The sequence below is a fragment of the Euphorbia lathyris genome, chromosome 2 (assembly GCF_963576675.1).
Source record: "Euphorbia lathyris chromosome 2, ddEupLath1.1, whole genome shotgun sequence".
Classification (NCBI taxonomy): domain Eukaryota; kingdom Viridiplantae; phylum Streptophyta; class Magnoliopsida; order Malpighiales; family Euphorbiaceae; genus Euphorbia; species Euphorbia lathyris.
This window is the reverse complement of record NC_088911.1, coordinates 5,781,644-5,804,067: the sequence shown is the minus strand read 5'-3', so window position 1 is coordinate 5,804,067 and position 22,424 is coordinate 5,781,644. Positions and strand designations below refer to the sequence as shown.

The window sequence follows — 22,424 nt, the reverse complement described above, 5'->3', positions numbered from 1 at the left end:
TCCAAAAATCAAATTGAAAACCGAACCGAAAATAAGGTTAACCGATATCGATGGACTAGTGTACGGTTTTTATTAGTTTTAAAAATATTGGTTAATGGTTACGGTTGCGGTTTCGATATTCCAAAAACCGTGGTTAACCGAAACCAATCGAATATCAATTAAATATTAGAAAAATATAAAAATATATTTATTGATATTTATATATGTAATTATACATTATCCAACTATACTAATTAGTAATTAGTTACCTACTTAGTTCCCGTTCAGGTACCTCGGGGTTCCCTTATTCCGTGGTGCTCCTAGACGCTGGCATCTTGAGGCTTTTTGTGATCAGATTTCAGCAAAATTTGAGAGATGGATGGGGGCTTCTCTCTCAATGGCGGGTAGGCTCACTTTGGTTAATTCGGTTATAACTGGTTCGCTTTCTCACTCCTTCTCTATTTATAAATGGCCAGCTGGGCTCTTGAAAAAGCTTTCCTCTCAAATTCGAAATTTTGTTTGGAATGGTAATATTTTCGCAAGGAAGCTTGTTGTGGTACCTTGGTCGATCTGTCAGAGACCAGTGAAATTAGGCGGGCTCGGTATTAAGGATTTGGATCGGTTTAATACGGCCTTGCTTGGGAAATTGGCTTGGAATTTGGTTGCTGGAACCTCGCCATGGATGGATCTTCTCCGCTTCCTTTATGATGCGGGTCTCCCAAAAGTTAACGTGGCTATGTCGTCGGTTTGGCTCTCAATTAGAGCAACTTATAAGCTGTTATAGTGGCACAGTATGTGGTTCATTGGGGAAGTTTCGAGCCTTAATTTTTGGTCTGCGGAATGGCTGACCCCGCCGATTGCTGACAGGATAGGTTTGCCGACCACCTTGCAACGTGATTTACGGGATGGGGTAGATGATTTCCTTATTGGTAATAATTAAGAGAATCTTCCCCATCTTCCAGATGATATCTTAGCATCGATTGGCGAAACTTCGTGATGCAGTGATACGGATCTATGCGTTTGGAAGCCGGGTGATAAAGGTATTTTCAATTCTAACTTATTCTATAGATGGCTGGGTACGGAGTTGCCTGCGGATCCGATATTTAAGTTCATTTGGAATAATTTCATTCCATCGGCTCATTCTTTTTGCACTTGGCGTGCTTGGTGGGGTTATCTCCCGACTCATGATATGTTACGGAAGCGGGGTCTGATTTTGGTCTCCTGTTGTTGTTTTTATGAGGAGAAGTCTGAGACCCTTAATCATATCCTGATGGAATGCAAGTTTGCCAAGGAATTGTGGAGAAGCATTTCTTCGCTTTTTGGGAGACATCTACTCGACAATGGTTCGTTTGAGGAGCGTATTAAATGGGTTGCGGTTCAAAAATTCAGTTCTCAGGTTCGGATTTTATGGACGAGTGCTGTTGTTCATTTATGTCGAATAATCTGGACTTTACGCAATGACTGTGTGTTTAATGATACTCCCACCAAAATGCACAACACTTTGGTTGCATATCAGTAAGGCGGACCACTTCGACCTTGGGCACGTTTGGAATTCGGCTGCGGAGCTTGCGGTTCTGTGCAACCTCAACTTGCTGCCGTGATATGCTAGAGCTCCGAAAATCATCCCGGTCAGCTGGCGTCCCCCTCTGATTGGTTGGATTAAAGTAAACTGTGATGCCTTGGTCACCAGTTCATCGACGGGTTACGGAGGGGTTTTTAGGAATAACGTTGGGCAGGTCCTCGGCTGTTTCGCTGCACCGTCTGCTTATCGTATGGTTCATTTGGCAGAGTTGCGCGAGGCAATCGCTGCTCTTAATCATGCAGGTGCTTGCGGTTGGAATGCAATCTGGTTAGAAAGCGATTCATCATACGTTATTTCCCTGTTCAAGAATCCTTTGCAAGTGATGCCTTGGCCTTTCCAGGTTGATTGGATAAAATGCCAGGGGTTCATCTCGAGTATACAGTTTGTGGCGTCCCATTCTTTTCTTGAAGGTAATCGCGCCGCTAACCTTTTAGCTAACCATGCCAGACTCTGCTCTTCGGACATGTGGTGTGACTCTATTCCTCAATTTTGTAATAGTACTGTGTTAATAGATTCTTTAGGGCTAGATTCTTTTCAGTTTATTTAAGCCTCCTTGGTCGGATGATTTTGTATTCTTTTATTCTTTATTCTTATATTTATTCTTTCGGGTTTCTGTCCGGGTGGTTCGAGGGGTGCCAGCATAGCTGGGATGTCTTGGGCTCCTGTTCAACCACACCGCTTTTAATCAAAAAAATTAGTTACCTACTTAGTTACACTTATCTAATTACGTAGTTATCTAAATATATACTATGTTTTTTAAAAATAAGATATATACAATACCCTATATATTTTTCGTTTTGTGTATAAAACAAATTATAAAATCTTACTATAAAGGAGAAACAATTTTGCTTTTCTTTTCACTCTTGGTTCTGGGAAGACATGATATTTATTGACTAAATAGAAACAAGAATAATTAAATTTATATTAAAATTTATTTATATGAATTAAAATATAAGTTGAATATCCAAATTATCCTGATAAATAATAATAAATACTACTTTTTATTTATACAATCCACATCCATGTAATATATTTTCATTTCTTTATTTTAAATCATATTTTTACTTAGTTCATCCTTTCCAAAAAATTCCGCCTCCTTCTTCACCTCCTTCACTCTTTAGTCTGTAGTCCATACAAAAACAATGCACACACATCTCTCTCTCCGTTGCTAATCCCTTCAACTCGCTATTGACCAATGTCCCACTCACAATAAAAATTAAAACTCTTTTTATTATTTTTATTTACTAATAGTTAGAAACCGAAATAAAAGATTAACCAGACGAAATAATTGGTTAATCGATTAGTGGTGGACCGAAAGTAATGGACTGGTATATGGTTAGTGTTTTTAAATAATCAATCAAATGGTTAACCGACCGAATTAACCTTAATGGACTGGTTAACGGACCATGTGCACCTCTAATAATTTCTATATATATTTCCGGGTAAATTATATACGCGGTATATAACCTCTACCTTATATCACATTTTGGTTTACAACCTTCATTTTTTTCACACTAAAATAAATGACTTTATGGATGACCTCCCACGGTGAGAAAGCGGGAATTAGAGAGGGAGAAAAGAAAGAACGCGAGAAAATGAGAGTTAGAGAGAGATGTAGTTAGATGAGAGAGTTTCAGTTTTTGAAAATGGAACAGAGAGAGTTGCTATATGTTTATAGGAAATTGATTTTTTTAATTAGGAGGGAAACTATTAGGGGCAAATTAGTAATTATACAAGCATTGGGCTCCGGTTTTGTTAATGGATGAGATGAAAATTGATGATGTGGCAGTTTGACCAATGTTGATATATATGTCATTTTTACTTGTTGTACACCATAGTGAGAGGTCACTCATAACGTCATGTATTTTAGTATGCAAAATTTAAGGTTAATACACCAAAATGTGATATGAGACAAAAATTATACAGTAATTTATCTATATTTTTTTTTACGAAAATGGAAGTTCATTCAATATCAGATCTTAAAGCATTAAAAATAAAATGGGGGAGGTATAGACGCCCACACCCCGCGGCCAGACTCAGAATCAGCCGCTCTAATTAACAAATGAGCTACCCAATTCGCATACCAGAATGTCAAAAAAGGGAAACCAACTCAGAAGATCTATTGAGAGCAATGACTAAGAGTTGTGAATCCAATTCCAATTGAACATTAGAGAAACTCGAATCTTTTAGCCAGCTTAACGCTTCTCGACATCCTATGCTTTCCGTTAATAGGGGTCCGATGCTAACTGGAGTATACAATTACCTCGAACTAGGAACTCACCAACATGATTCACGAGATAATGGCAAGCCCCGAGAAACTATTATATCAAGATTATAAAAACTTCGTTAAACTCCCAGTCATCCTCAAATTATTCAACTTAAAGGCGAGCAAAAGTTGGACGAACAAGAGGTTTATATAGTTCTTGGAAACTTTGTCAAAATGCTTCCTAAAGGACGAACTTTTGATCTTTTCCTAAGAGGCAAATAAACTTATGTGCCCCATGGATATGAAGTATGAGAAGATACATGCATGTTAAAAAATTGTGTGTATGAGAATATATTAATTATTGATTTTGCATTTATTTGTGTACAATATTTTAAACATGTATATAGTGTTTATTTACTCCTTTGTGCAGGACTTTTAAAATTTATCAAATGAAAAGGCGACGTCTTAAAAGCTAACATACCTTGTCATGGAGTACTGAACATGTATAATTTTGATTTTTCAGCTAAATTTATATGTTAATTTACTCGTAGATGAATTCATTTATCTTTAAAACTCCAAAACACGTGGAGGAAACGATATAAACACATGCGTTATCACACCAGACTCGGGATCACTAAGGGTCCAATTAACTTACATGTTCTCAACAGCAACATGGAGGAATTGACTAGCCAGGTCTCTACCTTCGAACCCATCCTTCCTCAACATATCCATGTAATTGTACACGTGTTTAATTGTCGGGTTGTCTGTTGGATTCTTTTCTTTAACTACTGCCAATATAGCACACGGCTTTGCTTGAGCCGAACTCATATCACACACAATTATTTTAGATGCGGTACTCAGTCCGCTCATCTATCGACTTCCCTCTGCATAAACACGTAATGTATGATTGTGCATACCAATGGACCCAACCTTAGTCTGTATCCCCCAACCAGAAAGGCTTTAATCTGAAATTTACAACGACACGATTTAGTTTTACTTCTTCTTCTTAAAGTCTCTTCAAGAATTTTCACAACTCCTCTATAACGTTCACCCCGTGAACATCTCAACAGCTTCTGCTTTCCCCCATGTTTGTGCGAAGATATTATTAGCTCAAACCCATTCTGAATAGCAACATTTTTTGACCATTCAACAGCATGAGAACATGAAGGGAAAACGGTGTCCGTTATGAAACGACGACTGTAATCAATCCCGTCGGTATAACAATCTTCTAGCGGTTCCTGAATATATAAGAAATGCATAACAATTGTTAAAAAAGCCGTTAAAAATTACAAATGTAACGTTTTAGTGGGTTTCGGTCCCATTTTAAGGGGGGCGGGCAAGACACCCGTCTGACCATACCCGTTTGACCCTAGGTCAGAACGGGTACGGTACCCGTCTGTCCCTGGAGAAAACGGGTGCGCCACCACGTTTGTCCCTGGGTTCAAACAGGTGGAAATCTCGTACATCCCACGGGACAAACAGGATGGCACACCCGTTTTACCCTACGACCGAACAGGTAGTTCATCCGTTCGGCCCGTGGGACGGGCGGGTATACCATCCGTTTAGTGTAAATTCATATAAAACAAATTAAATATGCAAATTTTGTTGGTTGTAGGATCGTAACATTACCTCGTGTTCGAATTCGTCCACTTCCGGAATGCTCGAATCCATTTTCATAAAATTCCAATTTCTTGCTCGGGAGAGAGAGGATTTTGAGTTTTTGGATAGAAAAAATGAAAAGGGCGGAAATGTCCAAGAAGGGCCGGTAATAAGTAATTTAGGGGTGGTATTTAGCAAAACCCGTAATTTATCTATATTTTTTTTTTACGAAAATGGAAGTTCATTCAATATCAGATCTTAAAGCATTAAAAATAAAATGGGGGAGGTACAGACACCCACACCCCACGGCCAGACTCAAAATTAGCCGCTCTAGTTAACAAATGAGCTACCCAATTCGCATGCCTCTTAGAAAATAGCATTGAAGAAATAGCTAGCTCTCTTAATAGAGCTTTATAGTCATCTACCAGAATGTCAAAAAGGAAAACCAACTCAGAAGATCTATTGAGAGCAATGACTATGAGTTGTGAATCCAATTCCAATTGAAAATTAGAGAAACCTGAATCTTTCAACCAACTTAACACTTCTCAACATCCTATGCTTTCCGCTAATAGGGGGTCCGATGCTGACTGGAGTAGACAATTACCTCGAACTAGGAACTCACCAACATGATTCATGAGAATAATGCCAAACCCCGAGAAAATATTATATCAAGTTTATAAAAACTTCATTAAACTCCCAGCCGTCCTCAAATTATTCAACTTAAAGGCGAGCAATAGTTGGACGAACAAGAGGTTTATGTAGTTCTTGGAAACTTTCTAAAAAATGCTTCCTAAAGGACGAACTTCTGATCTTTTCCTAGAGGCAAATAAACTTATATGCCCCATGGGTATGAAGTATGAGAAGATACCTGCATGTTAAAAAAAAATGTGTGCATGAGAATATATTAATTATTTAGTTTGCATTTATTTGTGTATAGTATTTTAAACATGTATATATTGTTTATTTACTCCTTTGTGTAAGGTTTTTAAAATTTATCAAATGAAAAGAGGACGTCTTAAAAGCCAACATACCTTGTCATGGAGTACTGAACACGTATAATTTTGATTTTTTAGCTAAATTTATATGTTAATTTACTCGTAGATGAATTAATTTATTTTTAAAACTCCAAAACACGTAGTGCGCTAGTATGACAAACTTGTAATGCGTTATATGTTCGAAATAGTGAAAACTCACCATCAGAGTATGAATCTAGCAAAGGTAAGTATTGATGAAGTTGTTATTCTAATTTAACTAAATCCTTAAGTTGGTTAATGCATTCTTGAAATTTTGATACTTTTCACTACAGAATTTTCCACAATCAAGAACATTTTATTTAGAGAAGGAGATCTGAGATTTAGTAGCAGAATATTTTCTAAGCAAAATCCGTATATAGTATATTGTTTTAAAGCAAATATTGATGATACATTAAGTGATTCAAAATCTCTCATTTGAAAATGCAGTATGTTTTGATGAATTGGAGAAAATTGCTAGAAGTACTAAATCTCGATATTAAGTATAATTGAATTCCTCCATTTTTTGTTATTATTGTGTTGAATATATAGAAGTGATTCAATTCCCTCCTTTATTTTGTGGTCGTGTTGAACATATGGAAGTGTATTTTTTTAAGCAAGGCCAACCTTTCGGGCTTGTATTCTTACTGAGCGAGATAGGGTTCAATTCTTGGCCTGAGTTCTTGATCATTCACTTTTACTAGTTCATCAACAGTGGCTTGCTTTCTTGCCTTGTTATGAGTGCTCGCTCCCTTAGGTGTCCGTTTTACATGGGAGATCCTATCGAATTTTTGATAGAACGTGCGAAATATCATAAGTTTAATTTTGATATATTAAGATATAGCATTTTCTGATCAACCAATCATATATTGTTCATACTATTTTTTCTACTACTATAACTATGTTTCAGTAATGTGTTGTCTCTCTTAATCTGGTTAGACCTCGTTTCTATAATGTAATCTAGAAATTTGTGAATTCCAGAATTTTATGTGAATTTTAGAAAATCTAGACTGGTATTTCCATATATTTTTTTTGGAACTTTTTATTAATGCATTGTCATTTATGATGCCTTATAGAGACACAAAATGACCTTCTCATTTGTGATATGTGCAAAAGGTAGCACGTCACAAATGACAAGGCATTTGCATCTCCTGGACGAGGTCATTTGAGACATGCCTTTCCTTCACATATCGCAAATGACCTTGTCATTTTTTATGTGCCTTTCATTCGCACGTCACTCAACATTAGTGTCGCAGGCTATTGCAACGTTAAAAGTGCATCACAAATAGCCCCGAAAGTGCATCGATAATGCCCCTTTTACCACTAATACATATTGAATTGTAAACCTTATCATAGTAACCATTCATATATCCAAGGCCTTCCTTAAAATGTAAATTTAGAAAATTTGTAAGGGTAATTACAAGCCGCAAAAGATAATCTCTATGTATAAACTCCAAATTTCATCCTATATTGGTAATTAGGTTTGTACATTTTTCTTTTCGTAGTTAAAAGTTCATTAAATATTCTATCATCTATTTATAGTGGAGTTTCCTCTACAAAACTTTTTTTTTTTTTTTTACTTTTTCTGAGGATCTAAAATATAGAGTAATTTTAGAATGTGTTTTTCAACATTGGCTTATTAGAACTTTGAGGTCCTTTTAAACTTTTTTTTCTCATTCGACTACATCAAATCTTTCGTTAATTAATTTTCCTATCTCACAAGTTAAGACGTGTCTTTGTTCTCGTGAATCTCCCGCCATTCCTTTTGTATGAAATTTTTCAAGAAGTTTTTTCACCTCATCATACATAACATTAAACAAAGTCAATTCAGATTCATTATTAGAGCTAAAACTGTCTTCCATTTCACTCCTTACGTTCCTAATTTAATCAAAACAATTAATTAATTGCTTTTATACATCCAAAGAATAAATTGGAATTTTTTAAATTCAACTTCAAATATATAATTGATACAACATCAAATAAATGGACTCGAATGTTCATTTAAAGGCTAGTAACCGAATACAAGATATGGGCCTAAACCAAGAAGCCCATATTGAAAGAAGACTACAAAAGCTAGTATACAAGACATTTTCTTCAAGGACCTGTTAAGAGGACACGTGGACCAATGATTATTCCGGACCTCAAAAGCACACCCCTAACTTTCATAATCAACCATGAAATGCAGAATGAAATTAACCAAAAGGTTCCCCAATAAAGGATTGCCACATATAAATGTATTAAATCATTTATAAATAGCCTTGATTTCAGAGCCTCATATATGTTATTATTAATACAATCAATCTTGTAATCATTGCTTTCAAGTCTATTCGTACTTCTTAATATATCTCTGATTTAAGCATCAGAGAGGGTTTACCGGACTCCGACCCCTCTTTAATTGTTTGCTATTATCTCAGATCACCGAATGCAGTTAGAAATCAGAATCCAGTATAAAGGACATCAATAATTATTGAATAACAAACAATTTTTTCTAGAGTATTATTTTTAAAATGATCCTAGAATTAAAACTATATTTAAAAAATACCCTTTTAAATGATTAGTCCTAGAACTAGACCTCAAAATTAGGTATATAATTATTATTATCATTGTTATTATTTTTAATTGTCATCTCCACTCTTAGGTAAAGGTATAAGGGTAGCTATTTATTTGTGACAAGACTCGGCTACTCGGTACTTCAATTGAATATATCTTATTTGGATATTCACCAACATTAATAATTTCATACATACATATATATTTTTAACCTATAGTCTCAACATGTGACAAGTGTATGTTTTATATACATATATTAATTACATTTAATTATTATATATTCGTTTCTTTTAGAATAATTATTAAAATATATACAACTAGCCCATATATAATAATATTAATTATATTCTAATAAAAATTAAAAGAAGAAACATATACTATTTTTCTCCACTACATTTTGTGGGATCGAACTTCTTATTAATGGGCATCCTAGGCAAGAGAACCTTTTCCTTCTTTTTATCATTAGCTATGTATATATATAAGTGGAGTTTAATTGGGATAGAATCCATCTAAAAAGTATCCGATAAATTTCGTATCGAGAAATCGGATATATTTGTGTATATAATTGACTTTAATTGATATATATATATATATATATATATATATATATATATATATATATATATATATATATATATATATTTGTGTATATAATTGACATTAATATCCGTATTGAGATATTTATAATGTGTTTTTATATTGACCTAGTTTTTGAAGATAGTTTGGAGCAGAATAAATTTATATTTAATTTTTTTTTGGAAATAAAATACTTTTTAATTATTAGAATCAGAAGAAAGAACAACATTGAGATAGGGTGGTGGACATGCCCACACACCACGAACAGACTGAGAATTGACCGCCTTTAACTAAAAGATGAGCGATCGAATTCGTTGAACGATTTAAATAAGAGACTAAGCAATTGCCTAGCTCTTTTAAGATACTAACACAAGATAAAATGACCTCAAAACTAAACTGTTTACATATTTCTGAGATGCGTTCTGAATTAACCATTGTCTCCATAAAAAACACTTACATGGGCATGTGGATCTGCACCAGATCCTTTAGAACACTAATTGTCAGTGGATTGCCCAGCCCACGACACTTCTAGTTTCAGTTAAAAAAAAAAAGGTGTAAAAATAAATTATTATTTTTAAAAAGTGTAAAAGAAATAAAACCTTTTTGAATTTAATTTGTCTAACATAAGTAAAAATTAACTAATAAAATATTAAGATTATCTAAAATAATTACTAATAAATGTGCGAACGGACAATGTGAAATTCTGATTATAAAAATGAAGTTCTTGAATTTTTATTATATTTTTTATAATTTAATTTGATAAATTAGGTCTCGATTAATGATTGATGACGGGTATAAATATATAAAACCCAATAAAAATTTAAGGTCAGAATTAATATATATATATATATTTTTTTTCCAAACCACCGGATCATTTTAGAGGGTCCGCACCACCACGGCGGCTAGGGGAGAGCATGGTCCGGTTCGGTTCAAAAACCGAACCAAATTACCTCTATTTTTTAGGATCAAACCAAACCAAATTATAATTCGGTTTGGTCTGGACCGAACCAAATTATTTCGGTCCGGTCCGGTTTAATTCATGTTTGGACCAAACAAAGCACTAGAGACCTATAAATACTTATACATTCATTAATTAAACAATTATATAAAGAAAATAATCATATAATTAGTTTTTCTTTTGTATATATAATTAGTTGAGAGAGAAAAAACATGTTTAATTGTTTTTTCTTTTCTATATATAATTAGTTAATTAATTTAAAACCTTAAAATTAAGAGTAGTACATATTATATTTCGGTTTGGTTTTATTTGGTTTTGGACCGGACCAAACCGAACCGAACCGAAAACCAAACTAGCTTAAAAATTAGGACCGAACCAAATCAAAATATAATTTGATTTGGTTTGGTTCGGTTTTTTCGGTCTTTGGATTTTCGGTTCGGTTCTGCTCACCCCTAACGACGGCACCTTATATATATATAGAGAGAGAAGTATCTTTCACTTTTTATAATAGAAAAAAAGTGAATGAAGACAACATTGAAATGGAACACTTGTAAATTATTAGGCGACTTCAGTTAAGGCGTGGATACGTGGTTTTATGGCTAGACATCCTCATTCCCTTCTATTTTGTTAATTCCAAGTTTAGTGTCTCCTTCCTTTATTTTATTATGATGGGACTCTTTTACCATTTTTTATTATTTTGTCTTATTCATTTTATTTTGGTGTATTTTTACTTTTAGGACTTTAGGGTCTGCTTGTTTTGAGATTAGAAGAGATTAAATAAAAGGATGTTATTTAGCTAACTTTGCTTGGAAATGAGTTTAAATGGAGATTAGGATTAAATAGGGGTTAAATGAAGATTATAAAACTTTGAAATAATCTCAATTTCAGTCCCACCAAATTGGTGGGATTTGGAGATTAACTAAATAACCTCTCATCCTCTGCCTTCCTCCACTTTAATGAACATTGTCAAACCTTCATCTAAGAAGATCCTTAGGGGTATAAATTTGAAAACAGAGTATGAAAATATGACCCATCTAGGATTCATATTAAGCTTGTTAGGGGTCCTTATGTGTTCCAGTGATGATGTAGTGAAGGTAGAGCGCGGGTGTTGTCCTTCGAGCGGATGTCCTGCAAAATAAAGAAAATCACTTGGTTGGATCTTGACGAGGACACTTTGATGATAAAGTCAGTTTTGGTCTAAAGAGAGAAAGAGGAATTCAAAAGTGATAAGTGATATGAGAATATAATGTATGTAGATTTTGAAGAGGAGTTCGACTCCTTTATATAGGAGTATACATTTCTAGTCTAAAATTTAAAGAAATTTACTTTGTATCCAAATAGGAAATGACCCCGAGAATCTGAATTCCTAATTAGCATGCACTATCTACGTTCCTTATTTAGTTCTTCTAAACAGGTAAGAAGAGCTAAACCGATCTTATAGAAATGGAAGCTTCTAAAAGCCACGACTTCGTATTTAGTCAATTACAAAGGAAGGAGTTAGTCTCAAGACTGAGGCCGAATCCTAGAGATTCAGTTCACAAAAGAATCTGAATCCCTTTCTCCACTTATGTTATCAAAATTCATCCCTTTCAAGTTTTAAACCAGTTTCTTTATCAATTAATCAAATGAATTTTCATATTTCTCTTAATGAGAATTAGAGTTCTTATCGATCTATTTAGGTTATTTCAATTCAAACAAGTTTTAGCCTGTTAATTTCTTTGTTGATTTAGAGTAGTGATATTGTTGAGATTTAGCAACACCGTAAAGCGTCCCTGTGAGGCGCTGTTGGGATCGGCCGGGAGCACTCCGATGCCTAAATCAGTAAACTTCTTAAAAGAATAAACTGTAATGACAAAACAAAGCTAAGAAGAGTGTGTTAAGTGTACCTCTGTTGTCATGCTACAAATGTATTTATACAAGTTTGAGTGATAACCGTAATAACCTTCTCTTTTAATGAAGAGTAATGCTCTTTCAATGTGGTTTAACTTCATCTTCTAACTTCCAAGCTTTGGCAGGTTCTCAGCCATCATTAATGCTAATTAAATGATAATGAGTTACGCCGTCTAAGCCTCTGCTTCTTCTAGAAGGGTATTGCCATATGAGGCGAATCCCCTTTGGCCCCTTCTTGGGCGGATCCTTGTAAGTAGCCCTAGTACGACGCCGTATTTCTGACTAAGGCGGATCATAAATGGAGCTCTACGAGACGATAGTGTATTCCTGTTATGTGCTATGTGGCAGATCCCAAGAAGGAATGCTCAAGACGACATCGTATCCTTACCTGTTCTCCATATATCTTGGAGGCGGGTCTTTTCTCCCTTTAAACCCTCTTCGGTAGGGAATATCTCCAGCTTAGTCCTTCATATTTCATGGCGGATGTTATCAAGTAGTCAAAATTAATAATCATTATTTCTCTCGAGCTTTCTCTGCATCATTTGGTATAAAAGCTTTGATCGTCTCTTAATTCAAGAATATGATATATATTTGGAATGTCCGATGTGACAGTTAAATGACAGTCAAACCAGTCTTTTCTAATTTTCGATAACGTATGACTAAAATTGATCATACTTGAAAATCTTAGGTTAAGTTTGGACCATTTTATACGTTAAGGCCAAATATGCACTTCATCGAAACCGTTAGGGATCAAATTTGACCCTTATCCCTAAGAAAAATAGTTAATATACTGATAACGGCTGATAACAAACCGACAACGGTTGATAACAACCCGATAAAATTTCTACAATGGCTCATGACTAGTACTGATTCGGTCCACATTAAAACTTCTCTGTAACGACCTAGTCCGAAGTGGGTGGTCCCGGGTAGAAAGCCTGAGCAAGAAGTAGCCTTAATGGACGACGATGGGGTAGGAATGAACTGAACCCCACGTAGGAAATGGAGAGAGAACGATTGTGACTTATTAGTAAGGTGGAATCCAATATATGTAGACATGTTTTAAAGTCGTGAGGTCCAAAGTGTTGGATTTGAACCAAAGCGGACAATATCTACACGGTATTTGGTCAGGTCGTTACAATTGGTATCCGAGCGACTCTCCATGTACGATGTGTGGTTTGGAAACGAACCAAACGAAAGCTGGTGGACATGTAACAACCCAGTCAGAAGTGGATGGCGTTGGGTAGAGAACCTGAACAATGATGACGTTAAAAGATGGCAATGGAGGCAGAAATAAACTGAATCTCACGTCGAAAATAGAGAGATATTGACTGTAACTTATTAGTAAATAGACGTTTTAAAACCGTAAGACCTACCAAAACGGACAATATCTAGGTGGTAGGATTGTTCAAGTTGGTTACATTCTCCAAATAGACCTATAATTAACAAAAACCAGAAAAGGAAAAATGAATCATAAACATAAGATGCTCTTTTTCCTATAGTATTTTATAAACATTAATGATTAAATTCCCAAATAAATAAAACTATATAATATATGGATATAATACAAAGTTATAAAAAAAGACAAAGTATGAGACTAAGTGAAGAAAAGAATGACGCAACAGTAAAACATAAAATCAAGATTCCATTTTTATAAAATTCATATTTTATTTTCTTTTATTTTTTAGAATAAATTCATATTTTATTTTATAGAATAAATTCATCTTTTTAATTTCCTAAAAACGGCTTTTTTGTTTTTTCTTTTCTTTTCTTTCTTTTTTCCCCCTTATTATAACTCTTCCCCTCATCTCTTCTCATTCACTTCTCATCTTCCTCCTCCTCAAAACATCCATGGCAATGCCGTCCCCGTCTCCGTCCCCGCTAATCTTCGACGCGAAAATCCTCCAACACGAATCAAACATCCCCCCTCAATTCATATGGCCGGAACACGAACAACCCCACCTTGACGCGCCCGAGCTAGTGATTCCCCCAATTGATTTGGGGGGGTTTCTGTCTGGTGATACGGAGATCGTGAAGAACGTTAGTGAAGTGGTACACGACGCGTGTACGAAACACGGGTTTTTTCTTGTGGTGAATCATGGGGTTGATTATGAACTTATGAGGAAAGCTCATGAGTATATGGATGTGTTTTTTGGGATGCCAATGATTGAGAAGGAAAAAGCAAAGAGAAAGATTGGAGAACATTGTGGGTATGCAAGTAGTTTTAGTGGTAGATTTTCTTCAAAACTTCCATGGAAAGAGACTCTTTCTTTTCAATTTTGTGATCATTTTGAGTCTTCAAATATTGTTCAAGATTATTTCTTCAATGTCTTGGGACATGACTTCATACAATTTGGGTAAGTATATTTCACTATTTTTTTTTATCTTTTTGGGTTTATATTGATATAAAGAGAGATTCTACTGTGGTCCCTAGTTATACTGGTTCGGAACAGCTCAGATTGTGTCGTGTCAGCAACACCGGCGACATGACAACGTCTTAATAGTGGTGAATACATGATTGGTCTGTTGGGGGACCAATTTTATACTTGTGTTCGTACAAAAAAATCTAAATCGAACTATCTCAAAAAAAAAAATTGCTAAATCGAACTCACTTAATTTTTGCAATTTTGGGTAATTTTCTCTAATTTTTTTTATTTAATACATCTTGCGCAGTCTGAACTTGTTCCAAAACGTGAACTGAGTCCTAAGCTTTAAAAATATTTTATTGACCTCTATACTTGTTTAAAGTAAACGGTTAACCCCCTAAAATTCACGTGGTAGAGTAAGGAGAGATTTTGAAAAAGTTAAAATTTGTAAACTTTGAGCAAGTTCGAGAGGCTAATAGATCAATTTAAGAAAGTTTAAGGGCTAATAGATACCTTTCAGAGAGTCAATTACTCACTTTAAATAAGTTTAGGGGATAAATAAAACTTTTTCAAAGTACATGTGGTAATTGAGTTTTTTCAAACAAGTATAAGGGGTTAAAAATATTTTAAATTTGTCTTTGCTTTATATTGGTACAAAGAGAGATTCTATAGTGGTCTCGGACCATACTGGTTTGGAACCGCTTAAATTATGGTGTGTCAGTAAAACTGCTGACGTGATAACATCTTAACGGTTCCAAACCGGTTTGGACCATGAAAAATATTTTATCATACGAAGTTAAACTGATCTTAGATGATACGTTAGTACTATGGTTGACATGTCATCATCTGAGTAGTTCAATTTTTTAAAAATTACTGTGTGACATGTTTAGTTATACTCTTAAATGTTTTAGTAGGTGTAAATTTTTTTATTAATTATTTTGTCATATTTTATTTTTTCCTTTTTTAGAGAATTTGATAAAAAAAAAATTATAAATTATTGATAATTTTAGTTGGTATTTACTTAAAAAGGATAAAGATGATATATGATAAAAGGATTAGTTAAATTTTGTAAAAAAAAAAACAACAACAAAGAGAGGTTCTACCATGGTTCGAAACCATACTGGTTCGGAACTGTTGAAACCATATCGTGTCAATATCTTAACGGTTCCTCATAGGTCTAGTTCGGACCATAGTAGAAATTTTGTGGTACATGAATAAAGTAGTTTTAAATGACACGTTGATACTACTGCTGATATGATATCATCTAAGTAGTTCATAATATAATTTCAAAAAAATCACTAACTGACGGGTTTAGTTAATTATACTCTTATCCATTTTATATAACTTAATTAATAATCAAAATGGTTTCTAAAGTCGTTAAACAATATTAATTTAGTTCAAATTAAATTTTAGGTATCAATTCAGTTTTTTAAATTAATAATATTTAATAAATTAGTCCAAATTTTATAAAATTTAATTATTAAGTTGGTCTAGTTTACAACTTGTCAACCTAAAATTTAATTTAGGTTAACAAAATTAATCATGTCTATCATCTTAATTAAAGACCGAGTAAATATCTAAAACGCTATTGAAACTAAACTGGTTTTAACCATTGAGATGATGACCCGTCAACAACACATCTGACGTGTCGTCATCTCAACGGTCCACGAACTACTAATCGAAGCGATTAAACGCTTCTTCTCTTTAAATAACGTCTCATATTCGAGTTTCGTAAATATCGAATTCTTTTAAGGTGGGACCGGACTAGTACTAATCACGTCCAACCAAATGCTGCCACATCAACAATAGTTGATATGGCAGTGGAATGACCACTTGAGCCCAATCAAACTGGTCATAGGGGCAAATTATTAGAAGCATCCGGTTCTCTATGTCAAACGGATGACCTTCCATACATATTTTGATATGTGTAACATGGACTCATGCATATTATAAGAGGCCCCACTATTTTAATTATTACGTGGGGTCACAATACACGTGTTCAAATGTGAATTGGGGGTCATCCCAGTGACATGGAAGACCCGGTGCTTAATATAAGAACTCGGTCATAGGACCATTGAGATGATGACACATGACGTGTCATCATCTCAACGAGTTCTTATATTAAGCATCGGGTCTTCCATGTCACTCAGAGGACCTCCAATTCACATTTGGACACGTGTATTGTGATCCCACGTAATAATTAAAATAGTGGGCCTCTTATAACATATGTGGGTCCCTGTTACACGTGTCAAAATATGTATGGAAGGTCCTCCATTTGACATGGAGAACCCGGTGCTTCTAATAATTTGCCCATCTCAACAGTCCACGAACTACTAATCAAACCGATTACACGCTTCTTCTCTTTAAACAACGTCTCATTCGAGTTTCGTAAATACCGATTTTTTTGGATTTTTCAGGAAATTATACCAAGAATATTGTGAAGCAATGAGCAAGCTATCACTGGGAATAATGGAAATATTGGGATTAAGTTTAGGAGTTGGAAGAGAATATTTCAGAGAATATTTCAAAGGAAATGAATCGATAATGAGATTAAATCGTTATCCGACATGTCTGAAACCAGAATTAACTCTTGGAACTGGTCCTCATTGTGATCCGACATCCTTAACTATTCTTCATCAAGATGATGTCGGAGGTCTCCAAGTTTTTCTCGATCAAAATTGGTTCTCTGTTCGTCCTGATCCGAAAGCTTTCGTCGTTAATATCGGCGACACTTTTATGGTAATTATATCTAATCTTCTCTTCTCGGTTAAATGCACAGTAACGGAACTTTCATGGAGGTCTCAAAATGGTCACCAAACATCATTTTGTCTCAATAAAGTCATTCAATTTTGAATTTTGTCTTAAATAAATCATTCTGGTGATTCTAAGAGTAAAAAGACACCGAAAAAGTGATGCGACTTACATATCAGTAGTCAACTTTCACCGTTAACGAACGACCTGTAGTTGTTACCTAGCTGACCGAAACGAGACGTTCACGTGTTGTTTCGGTCATGTAGGCGGAAACCATGTGTCATCTAGGTGGTAGCTACATGTCGTTTCGCTCAACTGTGAAAGTTAAGTACTGTTTAGGGCCGGCCCTGGAGCTAGGCCCGGTATGCATTGGCCTAGGACCCAGGGCTGGAGGGCCCAAAAAAAGATTTTGTGTTATATGTATATATGAAAGTTTTTTTTTTTTTAATATAGATAGTGATAAAATCAGACAGAATGACCTAATGATAAAAATAATTTAAAATGCATGTCCAACCTTTACACTTTAATTAGTAAATTTTATATTAAAATTGACTTTATTGCTTATTTTGCCTAGGGCCCCTAAATTGTCAGGACCGGTCCTGTTACTGTTGATGTGGAAGCCACGAACTTTTCGGTGTCTTTTTACTCTTAAAGTCGTCATAGTTACTTAATTGAGATAAAATTTAAAGTTGAATAATTTTATTGAAACAAATTGAAGTTGAGTGACTATTTTGAGACAACCATAAAAAATTTATTTGAAAATTAGTGAAACCACAGGGGTTTTATTTGAAATTTACCCAAAATTTAATAACCAACGATGCATTTAACCCTTGTATTTTCTGTTATCTTTTATTTTTTCTGTGTTTCTAAATCAATATAATAGATAAATTCTACTGTGCTCTCGGATTACCGGTGGGAAAAATTGACCAATCATTATATATAAAAGGAAAATCGTAGTTTTTCTTACTGTCTTACTCCAAACATTAGATATGAACGGAAAATCGTATAATATCTATATGTTAATCGTAATAGTAAATAGCTAACAACAATATTTCCATTAAACAACACTAGTTGAACTAAACACGTTCTTATAGATAAGATAGTGATGGGTCTAGGGGGAGCTAGAGGACACTTGAGCACCCAGTGTTGGAAAATACCATAGAAATTGTGTGCGAAATTTAATTTTTTCTGCAAAAGTACCAAAAAAATCAATTGAGCACTCATAGATCACAATAGAGAACACAACGCTCTATCAGTCTATATTGTACGGACACAGACACGGAAAATATTATTTCTAAAACATAACCTTCCATTAGTAGATGTAGAGAGGGCACGAGGGTAGTTGCACCCTCTTGACGTCCAGCCTCCATGGTTCTGCCACTATTAAAAGGTTATTTACCCCTCCCGTTTTTGGATGTTTTTTTAATCCTCAAACTTACTTAGAGTGGTATATTTGTTCCCAGAATTTAGTTAAAGTTACATATTGACCCTTAAATTTGTTTAATGTGGCATATTGACCTCTAAATTTATTTAAAATGACACGTTTGTCTCCAAAAAAGGGCGGCCCGGTCGCATTACGCGTCCCCGCTGAGCGAGGGTCCGGGGAGGGGTCCCACCACAAGGGTGTATTGGGGGCAAGCCTTCCCTTGCCAATTTAATTGGCAAGAGGCCGCTCCTAAGACTCGAACACGTTTGTCTCCAAAATTTACAAAAATTCTATTCTACAAAAAATCTCTTATCATCACTTGTGTTTTTTCTTACCGATATTGTCCACCTTCCGAAAGCTTCTAAATCCACCATTGTAACCTTCATAAAACAGCCTTCAAACGAAAACACGAAACATATCACTATTAAACAGAAGTATCTATTATCAGTGAATTCCGGATCTGTCACTCGTTATTTCTGACACAATAAATTTACCATATTGCAGGCATTATCAAATGGGAAATACAAGAGTTGCTTACACAGAGCAGTAGTGAACAACAAAAGAGTAAGAAAATCACTAGCTTTCTTCCTATGTCCAAACAAAGACAAACTAGTCAAACCTCCAAGTTCTTTGGTTGACTTCAAGAATCCAAGAATTTACCCAGATTTCACCTGGTCAACTCTCTCTGAATTCACCCAGAAAAATTACAGAGCAGACATGAAAACCCTAGATGTTTTTTCCACTTGGCTGCAACATAGAAATATCTGAACCTAATTTTTTCTTTTTTTTTTTAATTTTCTTTTTTAGGTCTATAAAAGAAAAAAAAATGATTAAAAAAAAGAAAAGAGAATCAAATTTTAGGAATAAAGATATGAGAAATGGGCTCCATAGTTTTTATTTTTTCTTTTGTGTGTGTGTTTATTTAGAAAACATATATATATTATGGATTTGATGTATTTTTGTCTTTGGCCACCACAAGATTCTGTTGTCATTCTGTTTTTTATTTTATTTTATGCATAAACATCATATTCTGCACTATATAATAATAGTAATATGGTGAATATTATAATGTATGGTGTGACTGGACCAAATAAAATTGGAGCCAAGGAATAGATATGGGATGTAATTATAATATTACAATATAGTAGATGTGGTAAAAGTACACAAGACCCGATTATACGATACAAAATCAATATATGATTTAGTGTTTGGATTTCGGTTAGTAAATAATGTGTCATTTTTGTATCTGATTAGCCTTCTAGATACTTCTTCCTTTGGCCTGAGATAAGAATGACAGTAGGTTAGAGAGAGGTCGGCGTTCGGCGAACCCGCTTCAATGCTTTGGTTAGCAAAGGTTGAAGATAACCAAAGTTTGATCATGTCTGTATTTCACGTACCTCATGTGGATCACATATCTTTCCTATTTATAGTTCCTACCAAGGAATCTTTGTCAACCTGGAAATACGTCCTAATGAGTCACCAGACGTATATCAGTCTTCGGTTGGATCTACCCAGTTCAGATTGTGACGTCGTCAGGTGGTGCACCTTCCCATGTAGCAAGGGTGTTGTCAAGTGTCGAGGATTCATTGGGCCTGCGACCTTCGGACCTCTGAAGTGTTAGGCGACGCGCTCCGTCTTTTGTCCCATGTCTTTTGCGCAACCGTTTATATTGATCCAAGGGTTGCTCCTTCATGACTGTATGATCATGATGCGCCTTGAGGTAAAGCTCAAAAACTCACTAAGAGATAAGTGCATCATATCGTTATCTAGTAATAATATGGAGAAGTCTAGGTTCCCTTATGTGTGGTGAAGCTTAATTTTTCCAAATCCCCTAGTTTCATTGGGATCAGATGATATCCGGCTGCATCGTCCAAGAATGAGTAGATCGTATATCTGTCCGTGGAATCAATTAACATGTCAATGCACGGGTGAGGATAAGAATCCTTTAAGCAAGCTTTGTTTAGATCCATAAAATCAACATATAACCTTCACTTCACATTGGCCTTGTTTACCAAGATTATGTTAGCCATCCACTTCGGATAACGGACTTCTTCAATGAGTCCACAGTCTATCAATTTTTTTTACTTCGGCTTTAATCACTTTTTGTCGCTCTCCTTCGTGGTTTTTTGCTTTACTGTGGTGGACTTTGGATCCATGTTGAGTGAGTGCATTATAATTTTGGGAGAAACGCCTACTATGTCTATCGGACACGAAGCGAATGTCGTGATATTTTCCATCAATGTATATAATATTTCCTCCCTTGCATCCTTCGGTACTTCAACCGAGATTTTGACTAACTTTCCCTCTACAAGGCTACATCGTTTCAAGTTCACCCACTGGTTCTGCTCTTTCTCTTACGTCATTGTTCATATCTATTGATTGGGACTTCATATTAAGAGTGGCCATGTACGTCTCTTATGTAATCACTTGGTTACCCTATGCAATAACCATGCCCTTTTTAGTAGGTATTTTCCAAGCCAAATGATAGATGGATAGAGCTCCGATGGATTCAGATAATAGAGGCCTTCTAACAATTGCGTTGTATGGTAATAGTGTATCAATTACTAGGAACTATATCTCGATATTCCACTTCATTCAGCCATCCCATATTGCAACCTTCATTCTTATGATGCTCGGTAATGGTACGTGTTTCCGCTAATTCCCACTAGTGGAGACAATATCGGTATCAGTCTTTTGAGACCAGCCTAAAGGGCGTTGAAAGCTTTCCTGGTGATGATGTTTACTAAACTACCTGTATCTACAAACACTTTTGTTATCTTGCATTTTCATATAGTTTTTAATATATTTTAGTTATAGTAATCATACATTTTAAGATAGTTTTTAATATTTTATAATTGTTTTATGTTTAGTTTTGTGTTTTAAGAAATAATGCTTGTTCCATATGTTTTTAGGTATTATTTGAGGCAAAAATGCAATTATGGAATCATTACTGAAGTAAATAAAGTTGCCTGGTCAGAACTCCCTCCAGTCGCGACCTCGTAGCAGTTCAAGAATAAAGAATCCATGACTCTTTAAATAAGTCTTTATTGTCATAAATTCCTCAATAACCATCCAAGGAATGTTATGACTATTTGAAGAGTCTTTTAAATGCTCATGCTCAAGAATGAGTTACACTACTTAATGCTCTTTTTAATTCTATTAAAGTTAAAAAGTTGCAAAGAAGAATTCAATTCTCCATTAATCTTCTTTTTAATTACATTAAAGTTAAGAAGTTAGAGCAAAGAATTCAATCCTCCATTAATCTTCTCTTTAATGGCATTAAAGTTGGAAGTTACAAGGAATGCATGAAGGCATGTGTGTTAGACGAGGTGTCGCGGCCTAATCTCCCGGACGGACCGGGGGGTGGATAACCTCATGGCGACATAAGCGGTGATTGGCGCCGAAAGCAACCAATCGCGGAATCAAGCTGCTCGGCAGGACCGGAGCTCGGAGATATGGAAGAGTCGCCACCCACGAATGGAAAAATCAACACCGATCCCTTGCGGGAGACCGGTGTGGGTTCGGGAAACTTAG

General features: G+C 35.1%; 1 protein-coding gene across 1 annotated transcript; it reads left to right on the top strand.

Moving 5' to 3' along the window:
- The first annotated feature begins 14,170 nt into the window (after nt 1-14,170).
- On the top strand, nt 14,171-19,894 carry LOC136220283 (gibberellin 20 oxidase 1-like). The gene is made up of 3 exons (XM_066008089.1): nt 14,171-14,704; nt 17,131-17,452; nt 19,395-19,894. The coding sequence occupies exons 1-3, from the start codon at nt 14,199-14,201 to the stop codon at nt 19,656-19,658; spliced, it is 1,092 nt and encodes a 363-aa protein (XP_065864161.1). The 5' UTR covers nt 14,171-14,198; the 3' UTR covers nt 19,659-19,894.
- The last annotated feature ends 2,530 nt before the right edge of the window (nt 19,895-22,424 follow it).